Source organism: Lingula anatina, chromosome 1, assembly GCF_051362555.1.
Source record: "Lingula anatina isolate TDL-2025a chromosome 1, LinAna3.0, whole genome shotgun sequence".
In the NCBI taxonomy this organism is placed as follows: Eukaryota; Metazoa; Brachiopoda; class Lingulata; order Lingulida; family Lingulidae; genus Lingula; species Lingula anatina.
The window spans coordinates 37,597,894-37,611,095 of NC_141767.1; the positions used below are offsets into that span (position 1 = coordinate 37,597,894).

At 36.7% G+C, this 13,202-nt stretch overlaps 2 protein-coding genes across 3 annotated transcripts in view; one reads left to right on the top strand and one right to left on the bottom strand.

Moving 5' to 3' along the window:
• LOC106164727 (intraflagellar transport protein 172 homolog) overlaps window positions 1-9,374 on the bottom strand; it is a 26,099-nt gene extending 16,725 nt beyond the window's left edge. For both annotated transcript variants that reach the window (XM_013542734.2, XM_087002982.1), the window contains exons 1-17: window positions 9,357-9,374; window positions 6,634-6,777; window positions 5,748-5,891; window positions 5,059-5,171; window positions 4,830-4,935; window positions 4,500-4,579; window positions 4,020-4,107; window positions 3,477-3,691; window positions 3,129-3,252; window positions 2,692-2,787; window positions 2,283-2,444; window positions 1,927-1,980; window positions 1,561-1,664; window positions 1,299-1,384; window positions 1,009-1,073; window positions 701-814; window positions 108-346 (exon numbers count right to left, since the gene is read on the bottom strand). In XM_013542734.2, the coding sequence (XP_013398188.2) occupies window positions 108-346; window positions 701-814; window positions 1,009-1,073; window positions 1,299-1,384; window positions 1,561-1,664; window positions 1,927-1,980; window positions 2,283-2,444; window positions 2,692-2,787; window positions 3,129-3,252; window positions 3,477-3,691; window positions 4,020-4,107; window positions 4,500-4,579; window positions 4,830-4,935; window positions 5,059-5,171; window positions 5,748-5,891; window positions 6,634-6,672 (1,829 nt within the window). In that variant the 5' untranslated portion in view covers window positions 6,673-6,777; window positions 9,357-9,374. The remainder of the gene's footprint in view (window positions 1-107; window positions 347-700; window positions 815-1,008; window positions 1,074-1,298; window positions 1,385-1,560; window positions 1,665-1,926; window positions 1,981-2,282; window positions 2,445-2,691; window positions 2,788-3,128; window positions 3,253-3,476; window positions 3,692-4,019; window positions 4,108-4,499; window positions 4,580-4,829; window positions 4,936-5,058; window positions 5,172-5,747; window positions 5,892-6,633; window positions 6,778-9,356) is intronic.
• LOC106164725 (uncharacterized) lies at window positions 9,372-10,388 on the top strand. The gene has a single exon (XM_013542731.2). The coding sequence runs from the start codon at window positions 9,372-9,374 to the stop codon at window positions 10,326-10,328; it is 957 nt and encodes a 318-aa protein (XP_013398185.2). The 3' UTR covers window positions 10,329-10,388.
• Window positions 10,389-13,202: the final 2,814 nt, after the last annotated feature.

Consider the following 13,202-nt stretch of genomic DNA (forward strand, 5'->3'; position numbering starts at 1 on the left):
ATGAATAATTTTCTATTTTCCTCAGCAAAATGAGAAAACAGATAGCACTCTGCTACAGTGGACCAGATATATCAATGCCTATGGTAAAGGAGCAATCCTATTATTACCTGGCATAATCCCCATCATCAATAGCAGTACCAAACTCGATGAGACCCTCATCCAGGCTGTAGGACACAGTGGTGATACCATCATTCACAATCACCTCTGTCTTTCCATTGTTCTTCTCCAGGTCAACAATGTCGCCTTTCAGGGGGAACATGGTCACTCTCTCTGGGGCATCGATGTTGTACCAGATACACAAGCTTCCTCTATTTTGTGCCACAACTACATCACTGCCCGGGACCCACTATTTGAGAATACAAATGAAATGTTACAATAAATTGTTCAAATGTATAAACCAGGCAGAGGTATCAAGTCACAAAGCTAACATGTTGATGAGGAAGACTTTGTGTTTACATATAGACATGAATTAAAAAAAATACTATTATCATTAAAAATAAATAAATAAAAAGAAGGTAGGAAAACTTTCATCAGCTGTGTTATGTTATAAGAATTAGGTAATTTTTCTTCAATCAACAGCTTATATCGAAAATTGTTTCACCGCCAATATTGAAAAAATAAAAGTACCATACACAGACTAATACACAAAAATTTGACTATGTGACAGAGGCCTCAAAATTATGGGATGCCAAATACCCACCTGGACATAGGAGCAGTAATTCAAAATGGTGGTCCTGGTCTGGGTCTCTATATCATACAAGTTCAACCTCAGTCTTTTGTCTCTGAACAACAACTTGCGCCCAGTTTCATTTAACTGAAAAACAAAGGAAATATTTTGTAAAACTAATACCCTGTATTCACAATCACAAAAGTAAAGGGTAATAAGACAATCACCTAACACTCTTTAAAAAAACTGCTATATCATATTCTACATGTAATGAACTGGTTTCTAATCAATATATTTTGCATTTGGGGTCAATAGAGTTCAAAACTATATCAGAGACAAACCTCCAACCAGTCGATCTTCGAATCATGATTTATCTGCCCCAGTGTCACTCCAAAGAGAAGGTCAACTGAAAAAATAAATTCATTGACAATTAAAATTTGTAATATCATTTAACAATTGTGTAACTATTGGCTCCTTTATAAAAAACTAGGTGATATTAATGTATAGAAACTAGGTGATATTAATGTATTTTTGGAAAACCTATTGTTGTGAGCTTATTCATGTCTATGTATATATATCTATATACCTATCACAGTACTTGTTTGTTACTAATTGATAGCTATATACTCACTTATGGCAATGGTTTTCAAATCTATCAGGTATGCCATTTTCTTGTTATCATCCACACCTCTTTGCTTCCTTTCATTTAGCCGAACACTACAAAGGAAATGTTCATGATCACATAAAACTTACATCCAATAATAATATCACTGCTCAATCTTCCATCTCCAATTCTGGGCCAGGAAGAAAAATACAAATACAGATATGAGATATGTATGGTACATGTTTCATGAAATGAGGGTTCATGAACATATGGTTTGAATGGCACTTACCTGATGAGATGAGGGTTCATGAACTCTGTCCTCACACTGCCCAGTATCTCATTGTTACCATATTCCACCAGGGACAGTTCTCCAGCATTGAAGATCATGCAGACCTATGGCAATAATTCAATAAACCAAACATCAACATTTCATCAGTGTTATTGAATACTTAATAACTGTGAGCAATCACTTACTCGTGTGATAAATATTTAAGCAAGTTTTCCCCATAGCAAATCTAAAAGGCAAACCAGAATAAATGTTTAATGCTGTTGCACATTCATTCACTTCTTTAGGTACTGAAGTGAAATACCATAAAATATTTTGAAATTATGAAGACCATAAAAAGACCCTAGTCTTGTTCAAAGTGATACTTACACTTTCATTGTCAAAGTAGAATTTCTCATTGCCTCCAGTTCCTTGCCAGGGTACCTTGAAAAGTAAGATGGTCCTTTATGCTTCACATACATGTCACAGGAAACCAAGTATCAATTTTAGAATCATACAACAAATCAAATTCACATGAGCAAAGCTGAAACATTATAAAAGAACTTATGTACACTCTCTTTTTGTATTAAACTAAAAGCAATTTCTTTTTCCTTTCTTTCTTTCTTTATTTATTTACTTGCATGTACATTTATTTACTTGTATGTATTTATTTACTTGCATACACAACCAGTGTTCACCACAAAAAGGGTTGTTATTATAATTACTAATAGCAATTATTATCTCACCTCACTTAGTTTACTGGTCTGCAGGTCTCCTAAAATCAGTGTATCAGTGGTGTGTGCCACCAAGTAACGGTCGTTACCCAGAATCTTCACCTCATCTATCTCATAGCCATAGTAGGACTTGAGAACTACTCTAGTTCCAGTGGACAGGTTCCTCACTATCACCTGTGGAAACAAATGATATTTGAACTTCTGACCATCTTCTACACAAGAATAAAGGTATTTGTTTCTTAAAGTTTTATGAATAAATAAAGGGAATGTGTGTGTGTGCTTGTGGTTGTGTGCAAGCATGTGTGCGTTGAGTGTTTGAGTGACAGGAGTTACCTTTTCAAGTGACAATTTGGAGGGTGGAAAATGCAATGCTACAGATTTTTAAAAAATTGGACGAAGCATAATAACCAAGGATCCATACCTGACTGAGACCAACATATGTCATTTCAAACTTGTTCTTGTAAATTGCTCTCCTTAAACAGCAGTCAAACAGCTCCACTGCTCCACACAGTGTCCCCTTAAAAGGATAAAACAAACACAATGAAACAGAGTGAACAAAAACCAGCTCCTATATGTGTATGTACAGAAACTTATTTCAAATTAAGATAGCTCTTGCTGGCTTAATATACACTTCATTCCTACATTTTTTTTCCAGGGTGGAGATGTTCAAATTTGATAAAATATAACTTGGTTGATGCCAATAATGCATAAATCTGTTACAATCTCCATATATCAACAGTATTATGCTTATATGTATTTAAAATCAAACGATTTTCTTAGCAGCATCAAGTAAAACTACTTTTTTTTTCCTAAGTAGTTAATATGTTATGGCTCGTGAAGTAGAAATTAAGTCCTTACAGCACAGAGTCTGGACCCATCTTTTCTCCAGGCCAGAGAGGTGATGGTGTACAGGTACGGGATTTCTTTGGGCTTGGACTCATCCCATGTAGCCTTGCGGGGACTCCAGTTGAAAACACGCAATCTGGGCAGGAATGAAACAAATAAGAAATTCATGCAATATGAGGTTGAAGTATAACCTATGGGCTGGTAATTATGACATGCATAGAATATTGCATTTATTATAGTGTATGGTTAATATATAATTTATCAAAATATCAAAGCACTTTTTATCGAAATTTCATTTATCATAATGGAAAAAAAACCTTAACTGTGAAGAATTCTCAAATAATCACTCTCCAGGCTCACCTGTCAAAACTCCCTATCACAATAGACTGCCCACTGGGACTGCAGACAGCTGTAGTGAACTCCTTCTCATCATCATCCCGGCTGTAGTCAAACTGCTGAATACTGCGACCGTCTCTCCCATATGCCACTATTCTCTTGTCACAGCCAGCAGCTATGAAGGAATTTGTAGCCCAGGCAAGAGCATAGGGTGGGCAGGAGTGAACAGCAATTTTACCCTAAAGAAGAAAAAACACTGAGTTGGCATGAAGTTGTCACGTATGAAATGTCAGTTGTTTAAGGCATTTGTACCTTGTAAATAGGTATACACCAAGCATTGTTCTCATATATTATAGTATGCAATTAAGTATACCATGCAAATCTGACCTACCGCAATTACACCCATTGCCAACTAACTAGATATATACTAGTTACTATAATTATAAATTGCATTAAACTGATGTGAATGAATGTTGACAAAAAAGCATGGCAAATATGATAGCATGGCAATATAATGGCAAAATCGAAATTTCTCCATTCTTTCTTTACATGTATATGCCAACCTACCTGCGCATCTCCAGAGCCCTCATCATCAAAGAAGTACCTGACAATACTCCCATCAGCATGACCAGACATGATGCCTTTGCCAGATGGACTGGAAGAGCAGAGGGGATATAAAATGTCAATAACATCCTACAATATTTCTTTTTGTAATTTTTACAATGTTGCAGGAAAAATGCAAGCTCCATTGGTGAATTTTTTCACTCCACAGAACTTGTATTATCGCCACTGTAATATATTTTCAACTTGGTCCTATTGTTTGTTTCTACTGTTCCACCTAAATCAGTTCAAAAATTTTAAGGAAGAGTGCAATAAATTCTGTTTTTCATTTGACGAAAAGGGATAAATATATGTTAGGGAGGGGAAAATTTGTTTCTAGGAAGAAAAATAAATGCAGTTTACCTTTTTTAGCAGCCTTTTTGTTGTATATAAGTTACATGAATAAAAAAGTTTACTAAATATTATGTGAAACTGATAACAACTTACTTGCTGCAAAGCGACACCACATATGAATCCGAGGAATAGATTGTAGATGACTTGTTGGTTTTCATATTCCCCAACCGCACCTTAAAGTAACAAATAGTAAGACTCATAGTTTTAGAAAATGCAAGGTTTATAATCTCATAAATGCTTTATTAAGTACTTAGATACAAATAAATAAATCAAAGCAAACCAAAATGAATGAACCAAAGCACACTCTTCATCTTATTTCATTCAATATGGTTACTCAATAAATCTAAAGTGCTCACAGAAAAATCAAATAATGAAAACAATGTTTAAGATACTAGAACAAAAATAGTAATAATTTCGACATACCTTGCCATCTGCCAAACCAAAGATGATGTTCTGGTCTGGTGGCCATATCAGACATGTCACTGCACTCTGCTGAACAAACTTGTTACAAATCACTTTCTTTTCACCCCTGTCAATACAAAGAGGTCAGCAATTTTTGATTTTTAAGCCGTAGGCAAGAGCACACAATATAACTGCATATTTTAAAACCTGTCAGAAAACCTCTGATAAAGTAAATAAGTTAATTCTTTACCAATCTTCCCCTATCTTGTAGACATAGATGATGTTGTCAGTCTGTGCCACCGCCAGCTTGGCAGAGTCAGGTGAGAATGCAATGCCCTTCACTATGTAGCTTTTCTTTCCAAACTGAAGGAAAAGAAATGTAAAAATGTGAAGATTGACATTGTAAATAGTAAAATTACTTTAACTGTTATCAATACTGTTACCTTTTACTTCCCATAAGAACTTAGCATAACTGGTTTCAGTGTAAGTGTGCGTGTTCACATTTTTCACAGAAAGAAAAAGAAAAACTTCATGCAAACTGAGTGAGCTGCAACACAATTTAATGCCTTAGGGGTCCGAGTTATGCCGAAAGATCTGACAGCAATATGAGGCAAACCTGTAATATATATATATATATATATATATATATATATATATATATATAAAGCTTAAACAGGAATTTTAGCATTTGAACCTATGGTACAAGGGTTTTTTGCAAGTGTCTTTCATGTACTACTACTTAGTAGGATGGCATGAAATTAATGCACTTCTATTGATGATTTTCATCACAGGAGTGATAAAGAACGAATTTTGTGCTATTAACAGGGCAGCTCCTCACTTCCAGATCATATTCTCCTGGATCTCAATGTCCAAATATTGGCAAATGTGAAAAAATTTTCCACAAACCTTTTCAGCTAAGTAGCTGAGATTAAGACCTACCTTTGCATCAGCTGGTTTGGTAGTAAATTTGTCTCTCATTTCTCCAGTTTCATCATACAACAAGACCACCCTGTCAGATGTTACAACAGCCATTTTCTGATTATTAGGTGACCAGGCCATGGCAGTGATTTTAGCTGCTCCCTCCTAAAAAATCAAAATTTTCAGGTCAATTATCTAAAGTTGAAGCAAATTATCCTTCTCATTTTTTTATTAAAGGGGCTTATGTCAGTGATGTGTCTATTCACTTTCATATCTTTTCATTTGAGAGCATTGAAAATTACATTACTCTATTCAAGAAAATAAAGAATGACAAGGATAAGTTAAATTACCTCTTAACCACCTGAACATGCAGAAAGCTTGGACTTAATCAATCTAACTGCAATATTATGTTTGTACCAAAACATAAGACCAAATATTTCTAAAACACATTTAGTCCTTTTTTATCTAACATTTAGAGGTTTGTGCTTTTTTAAAACCCAATTTGATCCTAATTTAAATCTTTATGTAAATACATAATTTCATAGTTTTTATTCAAACTCATTTATCTGTACAATTTCAACCTTTTAGTCACAATGTTGTAAATAAGCATATCATAATAATTATTTTTATTATTATTTTCTTGATTTAATTTCGGTTCGGCCAAATGAGAAGCCGTGGGGAGTTTCAATAGGAGTCAAGCGGAATGACGAATTTATTACACTTTATTCAAAAGTAAATGAAGACTGCGAGGAAATCATTTATCATTTGAATCCAAATTACCCATCGACCGACGAAATGGGTAATCGGACTTGGTCATCTGATTTGAACTACTAGTAGCTTACTAACTGTAGTGTTTTTATTTCCCATGTCTGGGGTAATAATACATATTACTTTTACACAAACTCACCTGTGGGGCTAGTACGGTCTTCATGTGTTTCAGCTGCATTTTTACCCGTGTCTTGTGTATACTAAATCTCGTAAAATTATAAAGAGGTTACACCACTGTCGTTCATCACTAAGTACTCGTTGGAATGTATCAGATGGCCTCGTTCTGAATATGTAAGTGGAAAATACAAAGTTAGTTTTGACCAAAATATATTCTTTTATCGACTTAAAAAATAATAAAATATTCACACAAATAAATCATATGTGATTTTATTTTTATTTCATATCATTTACATGTGTGAACTTGGGTTGCATTTGACGAAAACTAAACTTAGAATGAGCGACCGCATAATGTCTTCACGTTGAGGTTATACGTCACTTCCGGCCTTCCCTGTTTAGTAAGTTTGAACATAGAAGAGAAAAATGAGTTAATTTTTCAATTTTGGATCATTTTAAAATTTTAAAAAATAATTTGTTCATTTACCTTTAATTTAATGTATTATTTTTCATATCAAGGTGAAATTTTACTGCCTGGGGCCAGTTTTACATGGCCTCCCTCCCCCCTGCTGCATTTTAGTGCTTATTTTGGCCGACTGGCGGCAGCACCTTACGGGTCATGTCATTTCACTGGAAGGCTATACCATTAATGTACCCTGATTTTTTAAAAAATATTGTTTATGCCTTGAGCAGGAGTATTTAAACCTGAAGTGTTGTGTTTGATGAAGCATGGGAAGTATTTTTAAGAGAATTAAACGTTACAATGGAAGTAAATGGGATTTTTAATAGTGGTTTGTAACCTTAAAAATAGGCTTGAGGTTTATGTACCGGTAGGCCTACTTGTCATTTAGGCAAAGGAACACGGATGAAATAGGTTTAAGAGTATTAAGAATAAAGTCCCAGGTTTTGTCCACTAAATAATAAGTAAGACATATGTAAGACGCTGATCAAAAACATCTTTCATTTTGAAGTGTTTTTTTTTCTTCACTCTTGAAGGTAGGTAAAAAGGTCGATAACAAGGACTGGTCACGTAGGCATTGGCAGCAGATGTCCAGATTCAGACCTTTGGTGTACTGGTGTGATGGATGACATTATGATTTTATTTTACAATTTATTTTTGATAAACTGTATAACTTATCATTTTTAAGTCCCTTTCGCTTATAATACCCAGTGCAGTAGGCCTACGATACGTCTCTATACGAGTAGGTCCCCGCACCGATATCCCCCCCTCCCTGATATCTCCCCGCATCTTAACGTCCCCACAGCGATAGGCTACTCCCCCGCACCGATGCTCCCGCTCACCGGTACTCCCCCACATTGGTGTTTCTCACAGCATAAATTCCCTTTGGTTGAAATACGATATTCAAAACACATTTTTTATCAAAAAAAAAATATATTGGCCTATATCTGTAATCCTTTTTGTCAAAACTACCCCCCCCCCCCCCCCCATATTAAAAATGTTTTAGGAAAACAAGAAAACAATTAGTAAAACCTTGCTGCTTTGGTACTCTCTGACTACAGGGCGCGCTAGTCTGACACAAACATGTTGAAAAGCACCCTATGACATTTAGCAATCAAGAAGACCACTGCTTTGTCATGTCAAGCTTCGTGTGCAACACTACCGTACAGCTCATCTTTGTGATTTTTTTAAAAATGTAAAGAAATGTCTGTACATGTACTAGTGCACTTAGTAATTCACTTCGTTCTTCTACAGTGGTTACGGTACATGGATTACACACTCATTTATTTATTTATTTAACACACAATGTTCGTTTTAACAAAAAATAACCTATGCACCGTTCAGTTCGTTGTATTGATGAATAATAATAATAATAAGAAGAAGAACCGGTGCTGGTGCTATAAATCGTGGCCTTTATCGCAGACTTGGTAGAAATGTTTAACTTTGGACGCATACATAAGCAAATTTGTGGTATGTGCACAAATAAAAGCGCAGTGACACGTGTCATCTACGAAGTCAAAACGATTACACATAGGCTAAACAAAATTAATAAGTAAGCTAACGAGCGGCGACTCTATATAAACGGGGTCAGTAGACGAATTTAATATTTTACAAAAATGTGCAATGAGCAAAGCAACTAAATTTTACAGTCAGGCGTGTTTAAAGAATATTTAAGGGGTGGGGTCAAACCAAATTTAAGGCGATTGGAAAGCATAAAAACAGCACCACTTAGGATATTCCTGCGGTTAATCGAGATTTTTTCCACAAACCACACCAATAAGTGGATGACGTCAAATTTGAGGGGATACAAGTTATATTTATAAATTTGAATAAACGGTAAAGTGCGGATATCTTCACCGCTATTTTCTGTACCACTAATCATGTTAGAAATGACATCTGGAATAAAAAGAACTACTACAATCCATAACAATTTACACCTGTGAAGTGATTATTTGTAAATAAAAGTACATGGAACTAAAAGTAGGGCTAAATAAAAGTAGATGGAACTGAAAGTAGGGCAACCTTTTGACCAATGCTGTATTGACATGGCCCCCGGCTACATAATGCATGTAGGTGAACCAAGACGACACTCGTACTTGTCCAGAGCACTACCATAATCTTGATACAGTGGCTTACTGGACCCAGATAATGAGAAGTATACATTAATTACGTTATGTTATACAATGCATGTCTTTATCTTTGCTGGGATTCAAGATAGATCTTCGGATCCATCCTAGGGTATTGGTAAGATACAAGCTCCGCCTACATACACCAGTTTATCTGCTTACCTGGAACATTGCAAGATGGAGCATGTCCACATCCCCGTCATAGACATGTCTGCGGCAAAGGCCAAACGTGCGGAAACGGCCGCGCGTTTAGGCGCTGCGTTAGAGAGCGTGGGTTTTGTTTGCCTGGAAAAAGTGCCTGGTTTCGATTCGGACGAGCTGCACCGAATGACACAATGGTTTTTTTCTCTCCCGCTCTCGGCAAAAAACAAGCTGGCTACAAAGAGATGGAACCCAGAGTCTAAGAATGTGTATCGGGGGTATTTCCCATCGGTTAGAAATGAGGTTTCATACAAAGAGGGGTATGAAATAGGCCGTGCACTTAGCTCGTGTGACAGCCGCGATCGACAAATAGCGCTGTATGAACCAAATCAGTGGCCCGAGGAAAACTCAAAGGACGGCGTTCGCTTCTGCGATTTCATGGAGAAGTATCATGAAACCATGTCTAACTGCGGCATGGAAGTGATGCGCCTCATAGCTTGCAGTCTTGGTATGGAGAACGACACGTTCGATGGTCTATTTATGAAGAAACCGCTGTCGACGCTCCGGCTACTGCATTACCCACCACGAGACTGTGAGCCTATTCCCCAGGCGCGAGACGGCCATTTTACCCTCCATTGCTCCGACCACACTGACTCTGGTTTTGTTACTCTCCTTTCTACATTCCACTACGGGGGGCTTCAAATACGAGACGAAGATGACCAGTGGGTGAACGTGGAGCCACGCCCAAATGCCCTTGTGATGAATATTGGCGACATGCTGGCCCGAATGACCAAGGGGAAATACAAGGCCACCCGACATCGCGTTGTAGACTTAGGAGTGGATCGGTTCTCTGTACCCTTTTTCTTCGAACCATCTTTCGATGCGGTTGTCGGTGAAGTCGACGGAGAGAAAGTGAAATATGGCCCCTGGCTTGTAAAAAAGATGAAGGAGTTTGCAGAGTACAAGGATACTGACTTTGGCATGGTAAATTGAGCTGAACATAGACGCCCTACTTAGGCCCTACGGCTTTGTCATTGAGTATGTGTGTGTGTGTGTGTGTGTGTGTGTGTGTGGGGGGGGGGGGGGGAGGGGGAGTAATACGTGACGAAGATTGATTCAAACTAAAGTAAAAGCAAAGTTAGATATACAGGCTATAGGTCTTATGTTAAGACCAATATTTTTGCAAATCATATGAGAAAGTTGTATATGTTAACATTTTAGTAAAAATGAATGCATTTTTGTAATATGCGGTAGGGGAGTGATATTGCTTATAAAGTGTAAGAATAGCACTGAGAAATTAGGCTGGGAAAGTTATGGCAGGGCCGTAGCCTGAGCAAAATGCCAGGGGGGGCAGTAAGCGGACACGAGGGGGCGAAGCTACCGAGGGGGGAGGGTGTGGTGTGTAAAATTCCAAATTCCAGGGGGGGCAGCTGCCCCCCCTGCCCCCCCCCCCCCCCCCCTGTATGGTAGCAGAAATATAGTGATTTTAATGTTCTAACACCTGCAGCAGTTAGTCATGGGTCATGTAGAGGTCATGGGTCAACCAGAGGTCGTCAAACGCCAATTTTTTTCTAGCAATTTTGGAAAATATGAATGTAATGGCCATCAAAAATATACAATTCACATTGCTCTGAACTAGTGAAGGGTTTATGGTTTAAATGTGTGAAAATAGTGTGGCATTCTCCTTCAAAATGTAATCTGAAACCTTTTTATGTGATACGGCCTACATAGGGGCCTACATATTTATAGACTTGCACCAGTTTGAATGCAAATAAGTAACAACATATCATATTTGCATAATTTTGGAGGAAATGGTGTGAGGAGACTTAACTTTAACACAAGGCGAATTAATAAAACTGCTGTGAACTGAATCGGTTCCGCGTTCATCAATCGCATATAGATAAAGTAAATTTAAACGAGTACAAACCCATCAAGTTATTCAGTGCAAATACAACGCGAAATTTGTTTTTGTATTTGGTAAGAATGGAAAATGTAATATTAAAGTCACACAAGTTTAGTTTAATGGCTATCTTTAAAAAACAGTTTTGCGCGACGTAGATAACAGCTGCAAACTGGACTTCGTGAACTTCCCAAATGAAAGAAGTAATATTTCAAGATATTAAGTATCAGGAAAGTAAACAAGTACTCAAAGAAATTGTCTAACAAGGACATGTTTATAGTTGATTTACGAAGTACTCGTAAAATTGAAGACTTCTAAGAAGACACAAAAAAAAAAAAATGATGTACAGAAAATAAGTAAACGCGTGATCCGTAGGGAGAGGCAGAGTGTGAATATTTTCGTATTTATGTGAAAACTAGGTCAGTGAATAAAAGCTCCTACTCATCGCTGTCATTGTAACAAAACCATTATCATTGCGGAATTCGTATGAAAAGCTCTTTTTTTGTCAATAGAACTATATAGAAGTGACGGGTCAACGATTATAGGTAACGAGTCATATATGATTAAAATTTTAGATGAAAGAGAACTATTTTTATTCTTTGAGAATAAATGGGGGTAATTTATCTGAAGAAAAAAAAGATTTTAGAGGATAAAACGAATCGGAATTGTATGTATCATACATTTGACAAAATTTTTGAAAAAAATACACTTTAACGAAGTAAAACGGTCTAAAGTCACTCACTCTGCATTACTGAGGATGAATACCTGTCTTTTAATTCCTATATGAGAGAGTTACGAAAAAAAAAAATAGGCAATACTGTTTTAGGCAAAGATGATATATGCACGTGCATGTACTTTAAAGGGTTTTAAAGAGAGGCTCTTTGTAAGTATCAAATGTAACTGTCACGGGGTAGCATAACGTTTAAAATGCAAAATTTGAATTAGAATACCCCTCTCCTATATAACATCGTAACATAATGCTCAAAACGCTTTTCCTTCATTTTTTATCTGTGATATATCTATAACACGGCAGTGTTATACAATTTGTCTGTCTTTAAATTACATTCACAATCACAGGAGAGAAACCAAAATTAGAAACAAAAGTCTCGATAGAGTAATTTAGATAATTGAAGGTGCACCCCTTTCAGATGACAGAAAAAGGAGACCTGGTGTCGAGTCTAAAATCGTACTTTGGCCTCATTATTTCCATTTGGCTCTTTTGATCTCTTCCACCAAAAACAGTCACCACACCTGAGATAATTTCGTTAAAGCCAGTCCCAGGTCCGAGCGTTATGTAACCTTCCAACCCGGAGAATATATCCATATTCAGGGTAACGGTAACAAATATTGGAGTCCCTGTATCTAGTTTTACTGATCGACCGTTTATATCGGATGTAGTTATTTACGCTTACTAATAAATTTACGGCACGCAGGAATCAGTACGATTTCCTATAAAAACTATAAAAACTAAAGTAGAAAGAGAGAGACCCCGGGGGATCGTCACGACTGTCCCTGCCTGCGTGCCAGCCTGTAGTCCGTATGAGAGGAATAAAGACTATCTAAAACACAATTTTAGCTGTTGTGTATTCAAGCCGCCGTTCTCTCAAAAATTAGTAACCAACCAAGGTTACATATCTTTGTCTTTAAGCCAGCATTCTTTCCTCTCAAAAATACGCTTTGGCATGGTTACAGGGACAACTAAATTTGTTGTATGTCGGTGGAGGCCATAACATTGATAACCTCTCCTTGTCAAATACATGTACGGCTTCCATTTTTTTATTACAATATTTTATTTTGAAGACTCAAGACTATTAATCGCACGTTACACATAAAGCTGTGTCGGAAAATATAGTCCAAATAGCACCGCATTCTTAATCTTATAACTATTGCAAGCCGCGACTATGAAGTGATAAGGAAGTGCAAAATAATGCAAAATATTTCAATTACTCGTAATCGACTTAAATTCA